The 26,969-nt window shown below is 42.4% G+C and overlaps 1 protein-coding gene across 1 annotated transcript in view; it reads right to left on the bottom strand.

Moving 5' to 3' along the window:
* Positions 1–4,258: 4,258 nt before the first annotated feature.
* Pdzrn4 (PDZ domain containing ring finger 4) overlaps positions 4,259–26,969 on the bottom strand; it is a 424,382-nt gene continuing 401,671 nt past the window's right edge. Inside the window, exons 7-11 of the mRNA XM_023723546.1 lie at positions 26,463–26,561; positions 23,816–23,878; positions 19,011–19,112; positions 14,654–14,770; positions 4,259–8,210 (exon numbers count right to left, since the gene is read on the bottom strand). Coding sequence (XP_023579314.1) covers positions 6,678–8,210; positions 14,654–14,770; positions 19,011–19,112; positions 23,816–23,878; positions 26,463–26,561 — 1,914 coding nt within the window. The 3' untranslated portion in view covers positions 4,259–6,677. The remainder of the gene's footprint in view (positions 8,211–14,653; positions 14,771–19,010; positions 19,113–23,815; positions 23,879–26,462; positions 26,562–26,969) is intronic.

Genomic DNA, 26,969 nt, shown 5'->3' with positions numbered 1-26,969 from the left:
GTGAACCCATTTAATTCTCAACTTACTAATAAGGCTATCATTTTCCCCACTGGTATGGAGTAGCTCCAACCCTAAGTAACTTGACTGAAAGTACAAGCCTATTAAGTGGCAGAGCTAGGAGGAAAAAAGTAACCAGTAGATATTAACGAGTTAAAAACATGCAATAGATGATGAAGGACAAGTAGGACCCTGGTGTATCAGTGACCCGTGGACCTAGAAGCACTGTTTGCTGAGAGCCAGCACTGCGGCCTGGGATATGTGACAAGTGAATGGCACCCCAAATCCTGAGCAGCTGTTGTTTGGTAAAACAGAAGAAATGCCAGAAGGACAGACTTGGCAATGGTTCCTAACTTTGTACCATGCTAGACACAGGATAGACACATGACAGAAAATTACACTAGACACTGTTGATTAGAAAGCCAAAGGCGATGCTAAAACACCACTTGTGAGTGTTCAGAGTGGTATTTAGCAAGAGGGAATATCTAGAGGCGAAAGCATAGGAAATGAGCATTGACGGAGGGATGGACACAGAGAAGGGGGAGGGTTGACCTAGCGAGCCAAGTGTCGAGGCCAAGAAACACTGCTGAGATATTTGAAAAGCTGTGGGGATCTGGCCCAGCTAGAGCAGGAGGGACAGGGACACTAGATGAAGCACAAACCATATCCACCCGGTCAGCTCCACGGTGCCTTGTGTTGGAGGCTGTAGCGCTTTCTAGTGAATGTTTCAGCTGAGTTTCCCATCAGGCCGTGCCACAGGAGGTTAGCAGTGGGTGAACAAGCAAGTGAGGGAGGTGCGGTGCTTACAGCTGCTCCCTGTTGCTGGAATAACCGTCTGAGCCCTGCCTCTTGTGAAGTCAGCAGCTGTTTTGGACTCTGATACGAGCACGAAGCCCACCGTGAGTGGTGCCTGTGAGGGTGAGGCTGCGGGCTCCTTAAGAGAATCCATTGGCATAGAGGAGGCAAAGAGCACAATAGAACACTAACTGAAATACTGTGCACAAGAAATGCAATGTGCTTGAATTTCCCCAGAACCATCTGTAGCGTGCACGATAAATGCAGAGTGCTGGAACTTTTCCAGCTGTTGTGGAACAATCGTCTCCCTAAACCCATCACCTGGTGCCCCAAAGGTCCGCTGCTACTGTGTTACAGTATGGGCTGGGCCTGGCTTGCTGAACAGAGTAGCACATTTGGATGGCCAGTCTCCCCAGATCTTTCAAGCTCTTAAGGGGGGACCTCTTGGTTAGCTAGTGTAGTTAGGGTGCACAGATGCTCTGGAATGATATCATGCTTATGCATCGGAACAATTATTTTATTGAAATGTTTGCCCGTTCAAAAGATTATTTACGGACTTTGGTCTACCTCTAAAGACACGCAGTTCAGAAAATAATGAGTGAAAATCTAAGAGAGAATATAAATATCAACAAGGAGAAAATGATATGCCATAAAAAAGGTTTTCAACTTTTTTTATGTATTTGGTATAGGGTCTCACTATGCAGCTCAGACTCATAGTGATCCTCCTGGGTTCAGCCTTCTCAGTGCTGGGATTACAGGCATGTGCCGCCATACCTGGTCTTGATGGCTCATTGCATGGGGTTTGGGGTGAGGGTCCAGCACAGCCTTTGGTGCTGGGGTCCCTGCACCTGCTGAGCTATCTCACCGGCTTGGTTTTCAACTTTTAAATTAACATAGTAGGACTGGGGATATAGCTTAGTGGTCTAATGCTTGCCTGGCAAGTATAAGGACCTGGGCTCAATCCCCAGTACAGTGTGCCTTGCCACCATGCCTGCCACCAAAACAGAGTGTGGGGGCACACACCTGTAATCCCAGCACTGGGGAGCTGAGACAGGAGGATCACTACAAGTGCCAATTGCGTAGTGAAACCCTGTACCAAATAATAAATAAATTAATGATTTTAAAAATTAGCACAATAACTTCATGTGCTCATGTAGTCCAGCGTGGTATTTCGACATACATCTGGTGTGTGTTGGTCATATCTCCAGCTTTCATCCTTCCTCCCTCGTCTCTGGTAATCACTGTCTTACCTTCCGGGTGACTTTTTCCCCCCTTTTGTTTTCACACAAGAAAGAACATACTTAACCTTTCTGTGTCTGGGTTTGGGTTTTCTCCTTTACTGTGTCGACTTCCAGTTCCATTTATTTTCCTGTGGATGACAGGAATTCCTTCTTCCATGTGGATGAGCAGTACTCCATTAGAGATTGCCGACTCTACTTTCTTCATCTGTCTATTCATGTGTTGGTAGGCACCTCGCCTGATTTCATATCTTGCAGGTATCTGTTTTACATGCTGGTTTCATTCCTTCTGGATAGATACCCAGGCTAGCTTGATCATATGGTAGATCTACTTTTAGGTTCTTGAGGAACCTCTATAGTGGTCTCCATATTGGTTACATAGGTTAGCCTTCCACAGGCAGCATGCAAGAGTTGTTTTCTTCACATTCTTGCCACAATTCCTTAAATTTTGCCCTTATCAACACTAGCCCTTCTCTGTGGGTTGAGATGGTGTCTTGTGGTCTTCCCTCGCCTTTCCCTAAAGACGATATGATAATGAGCACATTTTCATATATTTCAGGCCATTTGTATTTCTTATTTTGAGAGGTGTCTACTTAGATTAGTTGTCCAGCTTTAACTGGATTTGTTACAGTTTTAGTTTTTTTCTCATATGCTGGATACATTCCTAAGATGAATAACTGTAAACATTTTCTCATTTTCTCCTGTAGGTCATCTCTTTACTTTGTTAACTACTTTCTTTTGAAGCAATGCAATTCGTCAATTCTTGGTTTTGCTGCTTGTATTTTTGTGGTCTTCCCAAGACCAGCACCTTGAAATGTTTCCTCTGTGTTTTTCTTTGATAATTATAAAGCTGCGGGTCTTCCATTAAGACCTATTTTGAGTTGATTTTTGTAGAAAGTGAGAGGGTTGCCCATCTGAGAGATCTGGTATGTCTTTGACTTTTGTTTGGGCATAGCACGTGACATGTCTGGGCCAGAGAGACCCACTGTCTCTGTAAGGCACAGAAGAGTGGGGACACTCCGAATTTATGAGAGCTTAGGTGTGTGTGGCGCTCACCAAGTGGCTGCTCCTACAATGGAAGTGGAGGTTCCTGGAGGCCAGGGGACTTTCCATCAGCATGGATGCTAGCTCTGTTGCTTATCAGGGCCTCTAGTACTGCTAGTGCTGGTACTGATGAGGGGTCTGAAGCTCTTGTGCTTTGGTTAGATAGTGCTGCGGGGCTGAGTTCTTCACAAGAGGCAGGGCTCTCATCACCTCATCTGTGACGTTCACCTGTAGGTCACACAAGGTACAAGCTACCTGATTTTATCCAGGGAGTGAAAGTGTCAGGTCACTGCCATCGCTGGGCAAAATTCCACGTGTAAAGCACTGTTACTTTTTCTTCAGAATGAGTCAGGTTGTTACCGATGCTTTTGTATCACCCAGATGCTAGAATGTCACCTATACCTCTCCTCGCCACTCCAACTGCTCAGTGCCTGGTCTTCTGGTGGCCCGATTCTGTCTAGCCTGGAGAGGTGGTGACACCTGCTTTTCTACACATCATTTTGCTCATTGCACTCAGACACATTTTGGTCTTTTTCTGAATGTGGGATAAAAACTGAGTTCCGGAAACAAGTTTTTAAGGATTTCCATTGTTTAACCTAAATCTGTCATTCTACCTTATTTCTTTATAAAAGACTTCCAACTCAAACTGAAGAAACCAAAACCTTTGGTAGATGATTAATTTGATGCTTAGTGTTCTTTCATTTTTAAGTAAAATTTGATTATATTTTATAGTTTCCTATTCACTTATATTATTTGTATTACCAATATTATATATGTAATGCTTATTACTAAATAATGTCTATGAATTTTCTGTTCGTGAAGGTTAATATTGCAACAGATTTGTTAAGCAATTCATTTCCTGGGGGAACAAACAAAACTATAAAGTAGATCTTGCCTCCAGCAGTATAGGACTCTGTGCTCTTCAGCGATATTTACTGGGATCTGGGGGTATGTTGTGGATTGCAAGATGCCTAAATGGCCTGGGCCCATCTAGCTCTCCAGAATCCCAACACCAGAGTAACTACTGAACAGCTGTGTTCTATGAAAATGACCATGGGTGAGTACTGGAAATCAATAGCCAAAAAATAGCCAGAAAACCAGTAATTATTCTTTTTGCTGAGCACAGATTTATTATTCATTTACTTAAAAAACATGTCTAGTACAAAGGAGGTTATGTAGAAAGATAATGCGTAGCACTTCAAATTTTTACTGAGTTTTGAAAAAGAGGCATTGCTCAACTCGTAGACGTATATAAACAGACATGAAAAACACCAACATCACATTTTTTAAAAAAAAGTTGGCAAGCATATTTGGCCTTAGTAAAAAATAAGATCCAACTGATAACTTTGGAAAAGCTGTATCTTGTTTCTCCCAGAAAATTCACACATTGGTACAAGGTGTGTGCAAAGCTCAGTCAGTCACCACCGGTGTGAGGTGTGGAAGGAAGGAAACCCTTAAGGTAGCCAGGCATGTTTATGTAAAGCTGTGGGATTAAAAGTGAACTCTGGGTGTGCTCAGAGTAGTCCAACTCACTGAACTAACAGGGACTAAAGTTAGAAATGAGTACATTTTTGGTGGTCTGGATTTGTTTTTACTACCACTATTTTAAAACTTGAGTCCCATTTTCATTATGTATAAATAGGATTAGTTTGTTTTCCTCTGTGTGATTGCTCTTCAGAAAGTAAAAAATTGGGAAGCTAGGTAGAAGAGTAAGGAAAACGGTGACAGATGGACCCCTATGAGGAAGAAGAATATGAGTAATATAATGCAGCCCAGCTCTTTCCATGATTATTCAAATGACATTTTACCTAGTGGTTACAAAGAGGGATATAAGGGCCTCTTTCCACAAATTTAAAATCTATGCAGAGAGACCATAAATTCTATTTATGTGATTCAGTAACAAAAGAACACAATTCTGTAGGCAAAACAATATGAATGGTAGTGTGTTCCAAAGAACTGAGAAAGTCTGATGTCATCAATACATGCCCCAGTAGAAAATGTATGTGTGGTCCCACACTAAGCAAGGCATAGGACTTGCTACAGAAACTCCACAAGGAGAATAACTTCTGATAACTTTAAGGAAATGGGCAGATGTTACAGAGCTGAGAGTAGCTCCGAGAAGCTCTGAGGGGGAGCAGCAGATAAGGCGGGAAGGTTTGGCAATGGTCTTGCCCTTTATGCCAAGGCACCAGAGTCAGATTGAAGAGCATTATAGGGAATCACTGAGGATTTTATGTGGGAAAGCATGTATGGAAACAGTCAGACGCTGGGTAACCATTATGTCCGGACAGCCTGTGGGGCTGAATGAAAACTCCATGCAACACACGTCTGCACGGCCTTTCCCTCTGCAGGCATTCTGGCCGACAGAACTGGGTTTAATACATGGGGTACTTTTAGTTCACTGTGCCGCACATTCTTGCAAAGCTGGTTCTCCAAATTTTGTTCCTGAATTATCAACTTAAGAAAGGTAGTCAGCACAGTGGACTGAATTGTGCCCCTTCTAAATTTGTATGTTGAAATTCTAACCTATAGTGTATTTGATCTTGAGTTTTCCAGACGCTAGAACTGTGAGAACCAAATTTCTGTTGGTTATGCCTTGGCCTTCAGTTATGACAGACCAAGCAAAAAACACAATGTATTCTTGTAACCAACCTCAGATGCCTCGTGATCCATTTTCTCCATCTTTTTCTTAGTTTTACCTTACACAGGTGGTAGGCACCGGCAGCACATTGAATGTTAGCATCTATGTGACAGTATATGTGTATTATGTAATGTGACCCTGGAAGCACTATGTGACACAGTGATCCACAGGAAGTCCTTCATTTACAAAAAGTGACAGAGAATGTGCAGTCTGTAAGCTACAATTAGGCCTCTGCTAAGTAGTGTACGTATATAACTAATTTATATCTGTTAACCACAGTGGACAATGAAAATAAAACACTCCTTCATAACTCTTCTTAATCAATAATTTATTTCTCTTTTCTTGTCACAATTACCACAATTGTCTAGCTACATGACCAATGTCACTACGTATCACAGGCAGCTTGTGCACCTATACACACTTTACAGGGACAAAGACAACGGCCATATATGTGTTAATCATACAAAAGAATGTTAAAAAGCTTCTTTTGTGTGTATAAGACAAGATGTGTCCTGTGATTTATTAACAGGGTTGACTGAATATGTATTATGCCAAGAGGCAACACAGAAATGTTTTGGCTCTGAGTTGTTATTAAAGTAGAAAATAAGTGAACTAGAGAAATAAATCCAGATTTTAACTTACAATAGATACATTAAAATAGGAAATTAATTAGTTCCTCAGTATCTTTGTTTCCTTCCTTTTTTGTTTTATTGTTTTTTTTTTTTATAAATGAGTAATACGAATATATCACAAGTTAAGGAAAGACCTCAGCCCAAAACGAAGGTGCCAGTATATGAAAAACCAAATTAAAAATTACCAGGTTATTATTATCATTTTTGCTTACAAAAAATCGAAACTATAAAGAGTCACCCAATGCGTATAAAAACGCCACATTGAACGAGGCAAGCATACGCTACCCAAAGCGGGAGCACCCTCCTCAGGTCAGCCGCCGGCCCAGCGGGTCATACCGTGGTGACGGACAGGAAGGCACTGTGCGCCCTGGTGCCGTCTGGAGACTTGGCCCCGTGGGTCATCAGTTCTTGGATTGTCATCCAGTTGTCAAGGATCTTCTTGTTTCTCCTCTTCATCATCTTCTTGTGGCTCAGCTCGAGGATGCTGAGCTCCCTGCGGGCCTCGCCCCCACCCGGGCTCTGCGGCGCCTCGCGGGGGCCCTCCAGCCGGCTGCGCAGCATGAACTCGCGGCGGCGGCGCTGCTCCTTGGCGCGCACCACGTGCTGCTTGCGCTCCTCCTTGCTCCAGTAGCGCCCCATCTTCAGCTCGCTCATGGTGTCGTCGTCCGTGGTCATGCCGCTGCGCTCCTCCCGGATCTTGAGGGCGCGCTCCTTCAGAATCCGGTCCCGCACTGGTCTCTTGGTGATGTAGCGGGTGCCGTCGCTCCTGATCTTCACCTTCCACTCCATCTTGGGCTCCGAGCCCTTCGGGGCGTCCTTGCACATACTCACCAAGCTGAGCTGGCTCTGGGCGTACTCCACGGCCGACCTCTGCTGGATCAGCTGCATGTAGCTCTGGTAGTGCCTGGCGTGCGCCGGGATGTTGGCACACCTGTAGGGGGAGCTGTGGTAGGGCGAGAGATAAGGGATGGGCTCGCAAGCTGTCTTCTCAGGCTCGGGAAGCTTGCTGCTTTCCATAAGCTTGGCCTGGCTTTCCACGCTGCACCCCTGCTCGGTGTCCTTGGCTCTGGGGGAGGTCGACCCCTTGCTGCTCTGTCCTGAGGAGGACTGGTGGGCAGCCGGCGTGCTGCGCAGGTTTTTCTTATTAGCTAGATTGATCATTCTGGGTAGAGAGCTGTCAGGGGAGCGGTCCACTGTGAGTGGGGTACTTCGGCAGCTTTCCGCGGTGTTGTAAGCACTGGAGCTGTCCTTGTCTGACTTTTCTGGGTGCTCCAGAATGTCATCTAGTTTTCCTCTTTGCATGTCTAGGCTGGTGTTATAATTCCGGAATCCTCCATCGTGCAGAGACCAGATGTCCCCGTACTGGTCTGTCACTCTCTGGAGCCTGTGAGCCTGCATGATGTTCTGGCACTCCAGCTCAATGTTTCTCAGCTCCTCATTCAGCAGCTGGAGCTCGTGCTCCACGCCTTCCTGTTCTGCCTGGTTGCACTCGACGGTGCTGCTGGAGTAGTACAGGTCGTACCCGCTGTGGTTGTGGATCTTGCATTTGAGCTCTAAGAGCTGCCGGAAGCGTTTGCACTCCTCGTGGTGGTTGCCAACACAGTCCGAGTCCACATACTCGCCAGACACAAAGCTCTCGTTGCCTGGAAGCTCCACGCTGCCCAGGGTGCCCTGGCTCTGCCCCAGCTCTCTCCTGCTAGTCAGAGATGCGCCGCCAAGGTCTTCGGTCGCATGCTCCTGTTCCGAGCTCTCCTCGTTGCGCACGCTTTCGTCCGTGCGCCCCACCCCGCTGTCCTTCTCGTGGTTGTTGGAGGAGGATGTCGCTGTGTCTGTTGTGCCTTCTTCCTCCTCTTGCTTTTTTGGCTGAGAAAATCAATTAGAGAGAACAAAGTCAGTGAACTGCTTTGAAAAACACTGCGGCTGAAAAAGCTTGCTTGAAAAACAATGCCTCTAGACAAAGATGCCGTTCCTAGAAAGCTTCTCCAATGTTAGCAGACAGCAAATTTAGGAATAGTGAGAGTGAGCTCATGAAAGCTCTTTTATGCAGTGAAATAGAGAAAATGAAAGGTATTTGGATATGGCCATAATATTCACTTGGGTACAAGCAAGACAAGATACATATAAATTAATTTTTCTCTATTTCTATTTATTCTTATTTGGGCTTTCAGGTGTCTAAATGAAATGACTTTATGTATTTTTGAGAAGGGATGAGTAAGACAGAATATTTTAGCAATCTTCAGCAATATACAGGCTTGGATTTCAGAAGCCACTGTTACCTAATTATTTGTTTGATTTTCCTGAAGTTTCTTTGGGAACTTTCCAAGGTAACCTTATTGACTCAGTAATATTCTGATAATAGCAAGCCTAACATCACAAAATTGCAAAGTGAGGGTAATATTAGATATGGGAACCCAGAATATTTCTACCTATAGATGGGGGGTATTAATCCTAAACACATTCATGTTAGGATCAAGCAAAGCTGGGCCTTCAACACCAGAATTTCTCACATGTTTTGACTTCGGTGCGTCTTGAAATTGTGTTTCTCAAAAACAGCAACATCTTAGAATTTGAATTACATAAAAAGATTCATTTTTACTTTCAACTAGTACCTTCCTTCAAAGGTGAGTTCTAGCCTACTGCAAGTGAAATGAGCTAAGGCCAGGACACACCTAGCAACGAAAAGTTCTTAAATTGTCTTCCAGGAAGAGCCTCCCGGCCTTTTATTAATGACTGCTGTGGTTTGGGACCAGCTTTTGAAGAATGAGTGGACAAGGTCAGATCACTTAGTTAACGATATCACAGACTGAAAATCCCCTGTGGGAACACACTCTTACCCAACCCCAAAGCAACCTATGACCTGTAAGGATGAGTCCATCTGATCTAAAAGCAACTGGGCCCCTTTCCCCTCCTGCACATTCCCTGCTTGCCTCTGACTGGGGAGGCAGATTTGAGTTGGATTTGAGGCTGTAGTCTTGGCTAGTTGACCATGTAGTAGCCTGGTGCCATGCTATTGGATTCTACATATGTTAGTGACTAAACACTTGCTCCGTAATGATTTCTGGGAACCAAGATGGCTTGTGGTCTTTCAACTGCCAGTCAGGCTCTGTGGCACCTGGGTATGGAGTGGCCCTGGATCCTGACCTCCAGTGGCCACATGGACATGATGTGTGTTTGGAAAGCTCAGCTGCCTGATGGGTTTCTTCACTGTCATACTGTGGCCTCCCTCAACTTTGCCCTGGATTACAGGGAAGGCCCACCTGAGAACTGTTTCTCAACTTCTTTGTTGCCCAAACATGGCTAAAAAGGTTATAACATTAACGCCCAATCATCAGACACCTGTAATCCCAGCACTTGGGAGGCTGTAAACAGGCGGATCACTATGAGTCTGATCTAGTAGTGAGACCCCGAACACCCTGTAGACCTTTCCCTAGAAAAATAGAAAAAAGAGTTCTTATGCATGATTGCCTGGTTATAAAAACCACCAAAGAGTAATGGACGAAGAATTTTCACAGGGGCCACCAAAATTTCTTGCAGAAAGTCCTTTTGTCCAGCACCTGTCAGTTCTACCTTGGACCAATGACACTTTTGTTACCTAATTACTGGGGCCAAAGATGATTGTTCAGAGTACCTGATGGAATAAGCCTCTTCATTTTTTTACCTCAAATATTCTTTGATCTCAGTTACCTGCTAGCAAGGGAAAGGAGTAAATATGTGACACCTATGCCACTTTTAGCACTTTAAGAAAACCAGAAACCTGGCTAATATGATCACCCACTTGGGGCGGTCCCAGAACCCAGAAAGAGCTCTCATTCTACATGCTCTTGAGAGTCATTAATTAATCTTACCTTAAATAAAAAGGTAGGATTTCACTTCTGTACACAGATTTCTTGTGTGTAGAAGAGCCTGACAAGTGTTAAAAATGAGCCTGTGGGGTAATGCTAGTCCCCCAAACAAACAGACCTGCAGAGCCTGAGCAGAATCTCTATCCTGGCTTTCACAGAAAGTAGAATTGCCTCACATGTCCTATGACCTCACAAGGGGCAGTCTATGCTAAAGTAAATACTAGCTGTTGCATATGTCCTGACCCTTCTCAACAGGTAGAATCAGATGTGTCCACAATGTTAAAGCTAGCATAAGCCACTCATGGGGATCCTATTCCCTGATGCTTTGAGTGGCTTTCCTTCTCATTTTCAGAACTGTCAGGTGGCATCATGCTTGGCTCTATTCATTTCTGTCCTCTGCCCAAGAGTTTCTGATGATTCTTTTTTCAGGGTTGAACATCTGGCTACTTTTAAAAGCCATCCTTCATCTATTTTGATTCCCTAGACACACTGGTAAGCCCTCTATTCATGAGCCTTCTCCTACTCGATGGACTCATTGTTCAGCCCAAAGCTTGGATCTAACGGTAAGCTTGTTCAGTTGGAAGGAGTCAGAGCAATTGTCCTCACGCTTCAGGACTGAGGAATGAACAAAGACAAGGGAGGGGCTGCAGTGGCCTAAGGCCCGATCTGGATTAAATTACTTAAATAAAAAGTTCTTAACTTGCTTTCCAGGAAAACCTTTAGGCCTTTCACAAATAATTCTTAACATTTCAAACAAATTCTTCAAGAAAACACAGAAGCAAAAGAAACCAGTTCATCTGGTCAACACTGCCACAAAATCACATATCCACTGCATAACTCCCCAAAGAAACAGTGGACATGACATGCCATCCAATCACAGAGCAACCTCTCCCCTCTGTAGTCTCCCATTGCCTTGCCAAGTGGGAGAGGCGGATTCAAGCTCCTCTTTACCTCTAAGTCTCCTCGCCAGCTGACAGTGCATAAAGCCTTTTCTTTTTGCAGTGACCTAGTGCCACAGAACTGGCTTCTCTCTGCCTCAGGCAATAAGCTCTTGCTCACATGCATGTGCATGTGGCCCCCCCCCACACACACAATGACAGTTCCAGTGGAACTCTCAGAGACACTGATGGATGTGGGACGAGTACATTTTTAACATGTATAGACCCATGATACATACATATATGCAAATGTAGTGTTTATATACATGTATAGTTTATCTAGAGCCTGCCAAAAATGCATGCATGCTTCAGGACGAGAAAAAATAGTATGGGGTCTTTTCAACTGATGGTGTCACTCTCTTATGGGAGACCCTAGAGGATGTCGCGTATCACAGAAAATCCACTACACTGCTGCCCTTAGAGAAGAAATTGAAAATGCATGTGCAGCAGTCTCAACGACCAAGGTTACCCAAGCAACACTTTGCTGCACCAATAAATGCCTAGAAATTGGTGGCCATCACTTTGAGCACCTCTTGCCAAAGGTAACTTGTGGTAATCCCCATGATGTCTCAATAAATTTAGTATTAAAATATTTATACAAGTTTTTCTTTTCCTGATGTGTACATTTTTTGAAGAACCTTTATATAAATATACATATATACTAATTTTGTCATTCTTACAGAACAATTTGTCACAACCCTAATGCAATCCATTTATGTTTCTGTAAATAGGTAAAATTATTTTCTCCTGTGTCACACATCATGCAATAATCTCCATGACAGATTTTAGGTTGCATTTGCCTTATGCCTAAGCGCTCCATATATTTATATTTCTTTTCTCTAGCAGGTGTAACTATATAATTAAATATAATTAAACCTATTAGTGCTAAAGAAGGATGGGATGGGTAATAAAAGGTATTCTAAAACAAGTCTAAAAGGCTCTCTCTAGATAATTGCTATTTTTCCCACATAATAACAGGACAAAATGTGACATAATTTGGAGAGGAGCAACTGTGACCAGGTGTCGTGTCATTCTCGGAGCCCCAGTCTTTGCCTAGAATGCTTTCCTTCATATGTTCAAAACACACTGATTGGTTTTAAATGACTTGCTGATAGCAACATTATAAGTAATTTTAACTAACAAAGCAAGGCCTGTCACACATGTCTCTGCCTCTAAGCTGACAAAAGCCTCAGATGTGGTGAGGCTGGGACCACGGGCCATTCCGGCTTCTATCACATGCGATTTACAGTTATATTTTTCTTATATCTTGTAAAGAAACAAAAAACTACAGGAAGGCCAGCATATTTTTCCTACTTTACATATATTTTAAAATACTACTGACAAATTATGCTAGGGAAGATGCCTAGGATGCTCCATGGCAGCCACGCCACCAAGCATCCTCTGGAAGGTGTTCCAGTGTGGGGAGATATATTTAAATTCTAAACTAAATTTTCCTTTTTTGCCCTACTGCTATGATCAGCTGTACAAATGAAAATGTTTTCCTTTCCCAAACTCAGGATTCCTGTTTCCTGAGCTAGTGCTGCTTTACCATTTATCATTCCCTGGGAATTTTTATAGTGACAGTAATGCTTCTACCAAAACATTTCTAATGTACATGATTGTTTATAAGGGCAAAAGACTTTTAAAGGATTCTCTATGTCTCATCATTTTTCAGTCTTATGGTGAAGAAAAATTTCCGCACAGTGAGAATCTATCCCCAGGGACATCCACTGTTACCTCGAAGACCCAGCATTTGTATTACGTCTGATGGGTAGGCAGCATGCGACACCTTATCAGTTCACCTGGACAGGATTTCCCCCTTCTTTCTTACTCCGACATCCTCCTGTCAATTCTATACCAGGTCACATTTTGTATCGAAGAGAGAAAAGCCTGGAGCAAGGACTTTCTTGCTTATAACCAGCAGCTGCCACTAAAAAATATCTTTATTTGAGCACAGAGGTGAAGTCACACATAAAAATTCCAGCCTGTCCTACTTATATTGAAAAGCAGTCACCACGGAAGCAAGGACTCTTTGGAGCATGAGTTACTGTTCAGGCAGTGGACAATGAATGTCCATGATCAGAGCATGAATACATCACACAGGCTGTGCTGATGCTGACCTGTAGGGTCTAATGTTTATTTTATATATGGTGTCCGTGCACACATCTTTGATAGGCGACATTAGCGTGCAAACATGTTTCATTATTCTGCTTGTATAAGTGATAGGATGTTAATTATTAATGTGGTTAAACCTGTCAGGACTTTAAAAAAAGCATCTCTTAAGATGTAGTAAGAATTAATGTTGAGAATTAGATGATAATTGCACAAATCAGTAAACTGACAATGAAATGTTAACAGAATTACATTAAGCAGATGAAAGACGTGAATTAGACATGAAAAAAATTGTTACACTGGTCTTGTTTTTATGCAGTGAGAAAACAACAGCAAAAAATGCAAACAGTTCCAAGATTAAGTTACTAAGGCTACACTGTGGTCTTTTACTAATTAGGATGCAAACTGAGGACAGGAACTTGACCCACTTAGTATTGGCAGTGTCAAGGGTGATTCTCGGAAAAGCTTAGGATCTCAAAATGTTGTTTTGAAGGAATAGATGACTTCAGAGAAAATGTCAATGATCTTATTTACGACATGGGAGATGCCACACAGCGAAGGCCTCAACAGCCTTTAGGCGAAACTTGCTTGGCATGCTTACTTGGCATACTTCAGGGATATGATACCACCAATACCCAAGACTGATTGCTTCCCTCATGACATCATTATTCTGTAGGTACAGCCTAAATGTTCACATAGGTACAGTTATCTTTTAAAGTTAAATTTAATTAAAATTAAAGTTAAATGTACCTAAAATATTTACAATTAAAACCTTTTTCTTTTTCAATCGGGTTAAAACACTACCTGGTCCAACCTTTGAATACTACCATGCTATCTACAGGCTCCCCAAGTATCCTAAACTGGAAATATTTCTTAACAGAAAAATTGTATTTCCTCTGCTTCATTTGAGATGATCATTGTTGTGGTTTGTGTCTAGTTGTCCCCGTAAAGCCTCATGCAGTCTTGGGGAGGCTTCTGGAGTTTGTGATTGATTATTGGGGGTGAGGATGCTGCACTCACCCTGGGGCAGGTGATTTGTATTTCAATGTAGGGAGGGGAGAGAAGCTAGCTGCCCGAGCTGCTGCTACCCCTCCCTTTTGTTCTTGCTCTTCGCTGCTGCCATGAGAGGTTGCCCTCTGCCATGTGCTGCTCTGCCTTGGAGCCTGCTGAGTGTGGACTGAAACTTCCAGTAACTGTGAGCCAAATAGACTTTTCCTTCCTTCATTTTGGGTGTCGGGTATTTGTCCCAGCAATGAGAGAAAAGCAACTAAGACAATCATTTGCTCTAAAAGATTATCATTCTAGAGATGTTTGATCAAACCTTTGAGTGTGTTTTTTCTCTATTTATGGTTTTGCATGAAAAAAGAAGAACAAGTGGCATTTCACATGATGTGGTTCAAATTGTTGACCCTACCTGCTCCACCTCGTTGGCAGTGTGCCGCATTGCTTCATTGTGCTGTTCTTCCAACATCTCCAAGTTTAACTCCTCTAAGAATTCATTCCTTTCATCTTCCAGCCAGCCTTCATCCAGCTGCAAAAGAATACATTAGTACATTATATCATTTTAGCAAGGACTCATGCTAAAATAGGGTACATTTAAATGGCCATGCTGTCCAGTTCCTTTCATCATACGGATTGTCCTCACGATATCAGCTTTCTACGGTTCATGTCGTAGAAGGAAAAGGGATGAGAAAAAAAAAAAAAAAAAAAAGGACTCTTAGGTCTTTTATCCTTCCCTGAAACCGAGCTAGAGATTCTCTCATAGCAGAGTAAATCTCACAGCATAGAACATTACCTTCTTTCAAAATGTATGAAAAGCACACTGCATAATCCACAGCTGCCATGCTCATTACCTCCAATGGTCTCTGTGTTAAAAGAACTTCAGAGCTGCTAATAGGGCTCTGAGACCACTGGGCTTCTCTCTAACAGCGGTTCCTAATGAGATGACACACAGTGTCCTCCATAAGCTCACATTACCCTCATTCTGTGTTTTTAAATTTTTAGGCAGGTAGGCATACAGGTTACCAAAATGGCTCTGTACCAGGAAAGAATCAACAGACTATATTTGTGTGTGTATGGAAAAAAGCAAGTGTATAACTTCGTCTTCTCAAGCGGGGTGGGGGGAGAAGTGTGACATCATATGTCTGTCTATTTCCTTTTTTATTGTGCTGGGGATTGAGCCCAGGGCCATAGGCATACTAAGCATATGGTAGTCTATCACTGAGCACACTTCCCAGGTTCCATCATATCTTTTTTGATTTATTTTTCATTTACAAGGAAAAAGACCTTAGTCACTGTGGCATTTAAGGGTGGTGGTGGGGAAGCAGAGGAGGCAGGGCTTGGATTGTGGGTGCTGGACGCAAGCATTCTTGTGGGACGCCTACACAAATTAAACAGAGGAGACCCCTTTGGCTGTTCCCTACAAAGTGAAGTGCATACCTTGGGATCGCTTCGCTAATGTGGTTGGTGTTGACAGTCAATCTAGATAATATGCTGCAGAGTGGATTTTTGGAGCTGGATTACATACATTAACTGTCTAGGCTTCTTAAATACACTGGATTATTGTCAAAAGTCTGTATTAGTCTGTGTTTAATTCCTTTTAAGTGTTCCACAGGTGCAGATACAAAGAAACAACTGCGTTCAACTACTGAGAAAAGACAGATAGGTGTTTTCATGAAAAAAACTGGACAATAAGCTATGAAAGATAACTGAATTTCTCAAAGTTTAGAGCAAAAACTAAACATGAGGGAAGGCTATTAGACTACACTCAAAGAGCCATGAGCATACGCATATCATATTCATTAATATGAAGGCAAATCATAGATCTCATGATATCTATTAAGGCCATGTAGGATTTAAAATTACCTCAGGTCTAACTGGGGCAAGGAGTATGGACACACTTATTCATCTTCATTTGTCTTAGTACAGCCCAGATAACTTGACCAGATTCCATCCTCCTGACTTTAATATGCAGAAGAGCTATGATAATTATCCTGGCTAAAAATCGAAATTCAATCCCATGTATAACTACTCGAACTTTAGTGTTTAATTCCTTTTAAGTGTTCCACAGGTGCAGATACCAGACTCTAAGAGGAAGTTCTTAAAAGCGAAGAATATTTGCTTTCTATAAACATATCCAGGATTCTTTCTTTAATCAAGTCAGAACAAAATGTTTCCTAATACTGATAAAGTAAATGATGAGACAGAAGCTTTGGAAGTTAAGTGAAGTGGTGAGAAAAAGAGTCATCAGCAATTAATGATCCCTGTAACTCTTCTTTGATTGACAAAGCTCACACATCCCCAAGCTGCCCTCGAGTCCGTACATGAGTGTCTTGGTGACTTTCCCTATTGGCTGGGGTTTACTCAGCACAATAAATAAGGGAGAGTCTTCTATCTTCCCTCCAGCTAGGAGCCCATTCTGAGTCCTGTGGTGGAGGCAGCAGTCCCTTTTGAGACAAGCTGCAGGAAAAGAACTGTTGTCACAATACCGTGGGGATCTGTCTCCACCAAAGTGGACAGTGCGGGGCACTGCCAAGAAGGAGCAGTGTGCACTATCTCCAAAGTAGTGCTTTACAAGAACCGGCAAGAGCACTCTGTGCCCCAGTGGCCTGGGGGGACTAGGACAGAAAAGCAATATCTTTAATGGTCTGAAGAAGCAAATGGGCAGGAAATGAAAGAAAGGTGGCAGGGAATGAAGGAAATGAGTTATTTAAAAACATTGTGCAGATGCGCAGTCAGTGCCGCCAGCAACTCTGTAGATCATTTCCAAGAATCTAGAGAGGATTTGAGAAATATTAAAAACACACTAGGAAAAGGACTCAAAAAGTGTCTACATTCTCCCTGAATAAACTATACATAGAAAAAAAATCCAGGGAGCTAGACTGAATTGGATGGAAAAAGATGAGTGATGTAAATCCAATATTTAAAAAAAATGTTTTTTGGAGGACAGCTTTCTAGCCTGTAGTGCTCATATTACATTTTTAAAGTATGGTGTCAAGTCTCTTGTCTTTGCTGATTTCTCTGTGAATCTGAGTTTCAGTGGGCAATTAGCTTCCTTCCAGTGGCATGAAGGCTGGCTCAGGAACAAGGGGCTGATGCAGACCCTGGTTTTGACAGGCAGGATGGCAGCCTGTGGAAGCAGACGGCCACCTTTCAGCATGTGTGGAAAGTGAGTCTCATTTGGAATTGCACCCTCCAACACAGACTCTTTTCTTTGGGGGAACAAGAGCAAAGTAGAGCCACAAATTAAAAAATGCTGTTGGTTCTGCTAGGCATATGTATTCTATCAAAGATTAACGGGATCTGGTCTTGTGTCATTCATTTCTATTCTTTCCTCAGCCATTACAGTGATGATATGGAAGATTTTAAGGAAATCCCTTAGTTCTAAATTAATGAGTTTCTCTAGCAGTTATACAGAAAAGGCAGGGAACCACTTTATAATATAATGATGCTTTTCTTTATAACATGGATGCTACTGAGTTGTTTCAAATCACTATGAATTTCGCTTACTGTATCTATTCCCTTTATTCTGTTCTTTGAGAAAGTTTGATCAGCAGAGACATTGGTCTGAGAAAGTTTCTGGTAACTGGTATACATTCAGATACATCTTAAAACTTCATTTCCACCTGGGCAATGCTGCACAATGTGCGGGCTCGTTTTCCTATTCCTAAGACCTCAGGTGTGTCACTTTGTTCTGCTTCAGGATGTGGCAGGCTTTATGAGAGCAATTTAGAATGGTCAAGGGCATAAAGGAAATATATGCGAAAAGGGTGATCTTTTATAACCACTATATTCAAGTCAGGATTCAGTCTGACACTGAAATACACTTATTCAATGTAATTTATAGACAGCATGCAGTTACTGAGTCTGAAAAGTATCAGATCAATAACCTAGGAGACAAATGGCAGGGTAACTAACTTCACTCACAGTACTGACAGCAGATAGAATGGTGACAATGTTTTGTCCTTCCCCCATTGCGGTGGGGTAGAAAAAGGATATAAAAGGAAATACCAGTAGGACTTTTCTTCCGCCATTACCTCTCCTTTACTTTCATGACATCTTCCCCTGTGAAGATCTAAAGGAATTTTTTATAAGCATCAGTATTTTGGTTGGGTGTATGTTTGTTATGCTCAATTTGGAAAAATTTCATTTTCTCTATTGGGAGCCATATAATGCTAAGAATATTTATTTGGTAAAGTTATTCTAAAAAGATTTAAGATGATAACTGTTTTTTCTTAGGACAGATTCTTTTGAAGTACCTTCCTCAGCCAAGTAAGTATGCGTGTATTTGTTTATTGGTATCAGGATTTGAACTGAGGACCTTGCACCTGCCAGGCAGGTGCTGTGCCACTGAGCTATCTCTCTGGCCCTAGCTCAGCATTTTTTGATAGAAACATAGAGCAGGGATCCACACAGAATTATGAAACACATTAAATAAACCCTTCTTCATTTGTGAAGTCATTTAAATAACTGGTAAGTGGAAGGAGAGAATAATGATTCGATTTTGCATGCCATAAAAATTTTCCTCGATGGACTATTTAGCCACCATTCTTTGGGGCATGATAAGGGAGCCGTTTAATGTCCACACAGTACTTCTGATGCTAAGCCTGGCAATTTAGGAACGATGTCTGTTGTACTTTGCATACAGCACTTGGCTTTGCACATATCCCCAAGAGTGATTTGATACAGAATAGCAGAGAAGGGAAATAAATTCATTCACAAATTGAATGAACAGGGAGCGGAGCCTCAGGAGCTTTGAGCTCTGCTCTGACCTGAATCTCTGGCCTTGCAACAAGCAGCACGATTCTCTTACACTCATCGCTCGCCAGCAACGCCACGGCCTCTTCTCGGTTCTGGACGTCTTCCCCATTTATCTAGAAAACAAATGCAAGTGGCACATTAGTTTCCATTTCCACAATGCTGCACACAATAAATGGCAAACACCAGCTCATTTATGGCAAATGTATGGACAATGAAGCTCACACAATGAGCCCATCCTCGGCCCCTCGGCGGAAAGTGCCCGCACTCAATTAGACGCTTACTGTAAGAGCCATATCGATCCCTAAAGGATGGCGGACATCAGAGGAAGCAGTTATGTTCATAAATGTCCACCCTGCGCCCTGGTAACATACATCTAGCAACACAATTAACCAGCCGCTGACAGCTGACGTTCATCTTTCTCCGCTCAGAGTAATGGAAGTGTCACTCTGAGATAATAGTGCGGGAAGGAGGAGGCCCGGCAACACCGCAACTGAAATCCGTCATCCTGCCTGCATGCTGCGGGCCAATTAGACAGTGGCAGTGCTATCTCTCACCAGGCAGTGCTCCCAGCCCACCGCTGATTGCGTTTTTATTCAATCACTTTGTATTTGTGAGTCTGACTCAGTTGCCCAGAGGGTACTCCACGTTGAACTGATCAAAAGGAGGAATGGCTGTCAGGAACATCGTCAATAAGATTCATCCACTTCTTAAAACAATGAAATTGGTGCAATGCTCCAAGTCTATTTAGAAGTTTGAAACCATTAACATAAAGTAAAACGATTGTTTTGCAAAAAGTAGAAGAAGCTACCATTTGCTAAACTTTATACTGCACAGAAGATCTATGTTCTTTGGCTTATGGGTTGGAGTTTCAGTCTATACATGTGACAACTAATTTTATGTGGGAATATAAGCAGGGGCTTGAGGAAAGGGGAAAATAGAATTTGAACGTGTTGTGCTCCTGTGCCAACTCCCTACAAGAATTTAATCACCGTGGATTGCAGGCACATACTAATCAGACTACATAAGACTCCAGTGGGATTGGAAATATATATTTTACTTTTTCTGAGTTCTAGAGAGAGAGGAAATACAGTTGCTGAAGTTTGTGTTTTGCACTACATTTTCATGTTCAAAGGTGCATTAGTTCTTAGTTAACACAACATTTTTCATTTGGATATTCAAAAATTAAAATCTTGTTTGCTCAAATTCATAGAGATAATATGTGTTTTGATCTCCAACATATAAGCAAACCCTATGGAAAGAAAGTTCAGCCAGAGAAAGTTCTGCCTAAAACAAGTATTAATTATTTCACTGTAAGACGGAATACATGACCACACTGACCATATTTTTTTCAGTAATTAAGCTAACATCTTTTGCCACAGGTTTCTGGGGAGAAAGGTATCAAGTAGACCACTAAGCTGCCAGCAGACTCTGGGGCTGGATAACTCAATTTTGGTACCCAATAAAGGTCCTTATTCCCAGGCCCTTTTTACAAGAAAACCAACTGCTAGAGGCTTCATATGCATTCTGGATTTTTGCAATTCACAAATAAAATTTACCAAACTTCAAAATAGAGGTAGTGATCCTAAATGAGTAGTAATGATGGGGAAAAATACTCTTGTTTTGCTTTGGTACCAGGAATTGAACTCAGACCTTGCATTTTTATATGTCAATATGGAGAGAAATACGGTATGCGGAATATAATGATACAGATGCAAAAAAACAAACTGTACAGAAAATAGCTATTGAAAATGAAAACATTTGAAAAGATAGGAATGCTACGGAGCAGTTTATAGGTAGGGAAGAGAAAGAGTGAGAGTTTATAAGTTCTGTTACTCTATTGCTTCAGTTCTGGCAGCGTTTTGTCAAGAAGTACTCCTTAGGAATGTGACTAATACTCTTTGCTCAGCATGAGCTTAAGCTTCTTGTTTGCAGTATTACATGCTGACCATCCCAAAGCACACAGGGGAATCTAGCGTTCTCTGTTTGGGGAGGTTGATGTTTATGTGGCATTTGACTCTTGCTCTGGGTCTCAGAAGTGTCTTCTTCATGCCTGTGCTTTTGTGTGAGAGGTGTCCCTAGATTAGTTCTTTGGGACAAAGCCAATCGAAGCTGCAGGCAGTGGCACAGGGCAGAAGTGCCCTGCACTGGCAAAGAACAAACACACAAGCAGCAGCGATGCCCTCGTGCCATTAGTTTCCTTTTGGCTTCTGTTCTGTGTAATCGACTTGGACCCCATGTCATCGTCCCACGAGTGTGCATGCATGTGATGTCCTGGGTGTGGTCCTCTAACAAGCCAACGAGGGCTGCATGAAGAAAAGCTCAGCTGCGCAACAAGGGCAGGGGCATAACTGTACGCTACAGAGGTCCTCATGAATGGAAAACTAAGCTCACAACTGCTGTGCAGAGATACGTTTAGATAAAAGTCAGATACATTGAAATAAAAGGAATCTGGAGGATGAGAGGTAGAGCCTGTTTCTCCCACCTTCCTTTCTTCCAGGAAAAGGAGTCATTAATTGCTCATTGCTTGGTATCCCATAATATCCTCTCCAACCATATGTGAGCTATTTGTCTATTGGCACAATTTTGTTAAAGGCTCGTTTAATATAATTTCACAGTCACCTTTAAAACAATTTGTTTTCTATGTGTGCACACAGAATTGAATTCTAGGCTTTTTTACGTGATATGTATTTATTCATTAAGTGTGACATATTTGTCACTGCATAAAACAACACTTTATCAATCCTGTTGTTGTTTCTTCAGCAAATCACCTCCATTAAGGAATATGTTTTTATCTTACATCTTTTTCTTTCTTCAGATACTTATCTATCCACACTGTAGCCAAGAGTTTGGAAGTATCAAAGCATGCAGTATCACGCATGAAAGCATGTGGGCTTTATGTCTAGTTAACTGTGCCCACCACACCAATAGAGGTGACCCTGATAATTGTGTCTACATGTCCAGCCTGTAAGAGTGGTTAGCTGGAAAGGAGACGGGAAGTCAGGTGAGGTGGTATGCCAGATTAGCTGGCAGAGGCAGTAGTGGCGGCAGCAGCAACAGCAAGACAAATTATGACACGTGGAGTCCACACCCCCTGAAGTGTAGCCATCTAGGGTCACTTATGAATGTGTGAAAGAACCCTCAGAGCTTGTCACGGAGCATTTCACTCTACTGTAGCCCAGGAATCGTTTCTCGGCATACCCCCACTCAGAAGCTTGTACTGATTTTAGTATCCTGAACTAGAGAGAGTGACACATTTTAAATTATTTCAAAACCAAAACATTTTTGAAACTTTTGCCACCTGGTATCCTTCATTTCTAGAGGGGGCTACATAGTTCGTGTCTGTCCTATCACCCTTTCCATGGACTAACTTTGTTTTATTCACTGAGTTATTCAAGTGAATGTGTGAAAGATACCCAATTGTGAAAAACAAGACAATGCCCTGGTTTTCTGATCCACTTGGGAGTCCTCTAATATTCCCAGATGCAATTTTATTTAACTACAAGCCTCTGTTCACAGAGCTGATTGAATTAGAAATGACGCACACTTGAGCTTTTATGAAAACTACTTGGACCCCACGTGGTCAGTCACTCATTTATTCTCTCCTAGTCAGTCTTAGGAGAGGTTGTTGATGTCAAAGGAGTCTGTGGCATCTATCTAGGGAGAGAACTCGGGGGGAGACAGTGGTGGCCTTGAGTGACTGCCACCCAGCAGAAAGAAGGGTGAGAAGACAAGGGAGGTGTGTGGCCCTGGCAGCACAGGGCCACCTTGGAGGGCAGTCACACAGCACTGTGATCCTCGGTGCATGCTGCCCTTTTCCCAGTGTCACAGAGAAAGGGTACAACAGGGGCAGGGAGACACTCTGTCTAGTTTTGACATCCTTAGAGAATTCTCTGAGATTCCCCCCATAGCACTGAGAAATGAGAACTCAATGTGACCTAGAAGTTTTGCCACATTTTTTCCACAGTCTGAGTTTCCTCAGAATACCATCCCGGTCCCTGTCTCTGTGTCACGGTGGCGAGCAGCCGTGTACTCCACCCGGGAGGGCCTCTGCTCTTAGTTCAGGGTTGATCTCAAGAAGCGCTATCTCCCTGCAGCAGTCTTGATGGGAGCACTTGAAAGGGCTTGGGTGTGTTGAGGCAGGCTTTGAACAGAAATTTTGGGTGTCAGTTTTCTTGATCAGGCCTGGAACTGCCTTTCCAACTCCATATCTCCTCTGCTTACTGCTTCTCCCATTAAACTAAAATTTAACCAGTGTCTCTTCATCTTTCTGCATGGAGAAGAAATTACATTTTGTTCTCCTTGACCCAAATAACTCATTAGTAAATAGTTGAAACTTCTACAGATGTTCATAGGGAACGTTTGCATCCAGTCATCTAATTTCTTCTGGAAGGCAGCATTTGCTGCTGCTGCTGCTGCTTCGAGTAATACCATTAATGTTTATTAAGCACTTAGCAGGCACCGTGCTAAGCACATTACACACACACCCTCATGCAATCTTCCCAACAAGAACAGCTTATGTTATTATTGCTATCTCTTAAGATGAACAGGTGGGCTTGACATGCAAGGAGGTGAGGTGGTGGTGGAGCTGGAGGTTGAAGCCAAGAAATCTCACTCCAGAGCCACTAATTCTTAGCCGATAACTGTTAATGAAAGGTACCACCCTTACTTAAACATGAAATGACAGCCTTTCTGCTTGGCAGTTGCTAATATCTATAAGACAAAGACAAATTCTTTTTTCTAACATTTTACAAGAAACCAAGCCAAACCTAACTGTGGGGCAGGCAATAAGGAGGTAAGGAAATGGCCACACACATACTTGCAGAATCCGATCCCCTTCTCGGATTCGGCCGTCTTTGGCAGCAATGCTATTTGGATCCACCTGTAATAGAGAGGACATGCACTGTCAACCAGACACACAAGATCTTCATGAGAAATTAAACATACAGTTGTAAAAAATACATTTTAAACCACAGTACAACAAAATCGTCTGTTGATCTATGATAAGAGTGCAGGATGCATTTTCTCGGCCAGGAATCACTCATTCTAGATATATCAAATGCACTCTTTTGGAGTTAAGAAAATGAAGATGGACCAGAAAAGTAATTGACTTGGGGACCGTTTTCATCCTTCGCATTCTTAGGAAGGATGTATTTATATTTTTTCCTTTTTTCTCATTCATTTATCCATCCCTGAATCTCAGTTGTCAGACACGGTCTTAAGATAGTATAATGTTAATACTAGCATCCTCTGGTCCCAGAGAATTTACTTTCTACTAGTAAGGTGATTTTTAAATCCTGCCTTAGCAACATTAGACCAGCTGACAGCTTTAGCGCAAGTCCACACTTACTCGGGGAATTTTGGTTTTGTGTATATATTAATTTATAAAGAAGCTTATAGTCTGTTATTCAAGAAACCAACAATCCTATATATACATTTTATTACTCAGCATCAATTTATATACATGGCGAAGTATATTAACTATAAATTATTTTAGAATAAATACATATTTAAAGAGCGTATCAACATTTTAATGGGCCCAACTTAAGTGATGACTGCAGTTAACTGGAGGTAATTCAATCTGTCAGGCTAAATGTGGTGGCTCCGAACCATTTATTTAGGCTTATTGCATGAAAGCTTTTTCCCAAGCAAAGTATTTCAAGTGTGGCGTGAGTTGATCCACCCTCCCCAGATGTTAGGTATCACTTTCACATTAGGGGTGGCGCCTAATAACTGAGCCTTAAGTGGTAAGTCAAGTACAAAAGACATCATAATTATAGATAAGAGAAATAAGAACAATATTGATTCCAAGTACATATGCTTGGTTCTTGTGCCTCTTTCTCTTCCTTGAATAGTGAAGCTTCAAATATGATACTGAAATGGTAGAGACTTATCACAAGGAAGTGACAAGTGATTGATTGCTTGTGTCCCATTTAAAAGCTAGTTACAACCTACAAGTTGGTCTTTTAAGCTGTATTCAAACTGATACTAAACTTCTACTTTTCTATTTGTGTATGTATTGCAAAAGAGAATTCAGTAGGCCTCTCCTTATACCTCCTCTCTTTCAAGAAGCAAGGAGCCAAGTGGGAGGCATTGTGAATTGTGTTCTGACAGCCTGTCAAGCAACATTTTTATCATAGGTGATTTTTTAAAACTGTCCTGAGAGCCAGCGAGATGGCTCGGTGGACTAAGCACCTGCTTAGGCAAGCACAGGGACTGGAGTTTGATGCCTGGTACCACATGCTGCGCCGGCCACTGAGACTGGGCTTGGTGGTGCATGCTTGTAATCCCAGCACTGAGGAGGCTCAAAACAGGGGGATTATGAATCTGAGCTGTGTAATGAGACCCTTTACCAAATATATCAGATAATAATAATATAAAAAGCCTCCCGAAATATGATTTTAGAAGTTGAAAAATGATTTTCAAAATTCTATACACATATAATTAAAAATTACACAAGCACACGCAAGTGTGTTCATCACAAGAATGATCACAGTTGCACGTCTAAAGCAGCAGCTAAATCCCTTCTTTGGAGTTTGCCTTTGTAAGAGGCATCCAGCAAATTCTTTGGAAAAGTGACAAAAAATAGTTTTTCACATTTGTAGGCCAGTGTAGCTTTCTAAGTAAAATAACTATGCGATCTCTTCCATATTCTAAACAACTCTGTAAAAATAATTATGTAAACATTGTCCTAGTTTTCTTATTGAGGAAGCTGAGCTTAAATTGTTAGGTAATGACTGCTTAATATTAAGGCCCTGAAAACTTGGAATGAGAATTAGTGTTCAGCTTGTCTAACTATTCGCAGGAGTTTGATGCCACATAAACACGTGTGTGTACGTTGTGTGTAATTTTTAATCATATGTCTACAGTTTTGAAAAATCATACTTTTCTCATTCTAAAGTCATCTTTCATGAGTTTTTAAAAAATCACCAGTGATAAAAATGTTGCTTGGCACATTTTCAAAATAATGAACGCTGAGGGCAGCTCACACCCAGGTCCTCACCTCTTGAACATGATTGTGGTGTCAAATAAACTCACGATGCACTGCCTCAGTATCCTGGTGTATCTGTCCCATCACGAGCACAGAAGATGTGACTGCGACAAGAGTCAGCCCCTTGCCATCCTGACCAGAGCAAGGAAGGCTCTAATGGATGGAAGGACGAATGTTGGCAGGTCACAACTTTGCTCAGCATCCTGTGCTCTGGGGAGGGCCCCCCGATGGAGACAGTGTCCCCACTGCTGCTTTCCTGGCCATCATTCCGTGGCGAAAGGACCCACGCTCAAGAGGCTAATGGTGAGTCCACTGCTTGGGCAGCACCATTTTCCTTCCTAATCGAGGGTGACACGTTTTGGAAGGTAGCCAATGTTTCACGCCCAGCCTCCGGGCAAGAGCTCTGTCCTCGCATCCTTCCCTTCTGTCCTCTGCTCCTTCCTCCTCCCGGGTCTCCGTCCACAGTGTTTCTTACCTGGCTGACATAAATGCTCGTGTCATCCTCGTCATCCGTCCGGTAGCAGACGGTGAGGCCCAGCTTCTCTTGACTGCTGACGCGACACAGCTCGACCTCCTGAGGGAACACACAGAACAAGCCCTGTGATTTCAGAGCAGTCCCCGGTGGGAGGGTGAGAGCTCGCATGTGCTGCCCTGTCACCCCGAAAAGTCTGAGTAATTATTGCCTTACATGAGAGAATCCAAAGTCATTAAAATTTACCTTTAATGTAGATGCCTCCGTACTCAAACCAAGGTCATGTATTTAATTTCTTAAAAAAGCTTATGTATGATTGTGCTCCACATAGTGATTACACTCAGTTGTGTTCGCACCTGGGTGGGTTTCCACCCCTCTCCCCTCTCCTCCTGTCCCAGATCCCATCTCCAGAGTCTATCCCCATTTCTTAACAAATCTCTTTCTTTTTTCTCTTTAATTTGTTTGTCTTTTGGGTCTCTCAAGTTAGATTAAACCATGAGATGTTTAACT

The sequence above is a fragment of the Octodon degus genome, unplaced genomic scaffold (genome assembly GCF_000260255.1).
Source record: "Octodon degus isolate 3935 unplaced genomic scaffold, OctDeg1.0 scaffold00100, whole genome shotgun sequence".
NCBI lineage: Eukaryota > Metazoa > Chordata > Mammalia > Rodentia > Octodontidae > Octodon > Octodon degus.
This window is presented reverse-complemented; position numbering and strand designations above follow the sequence as displayed.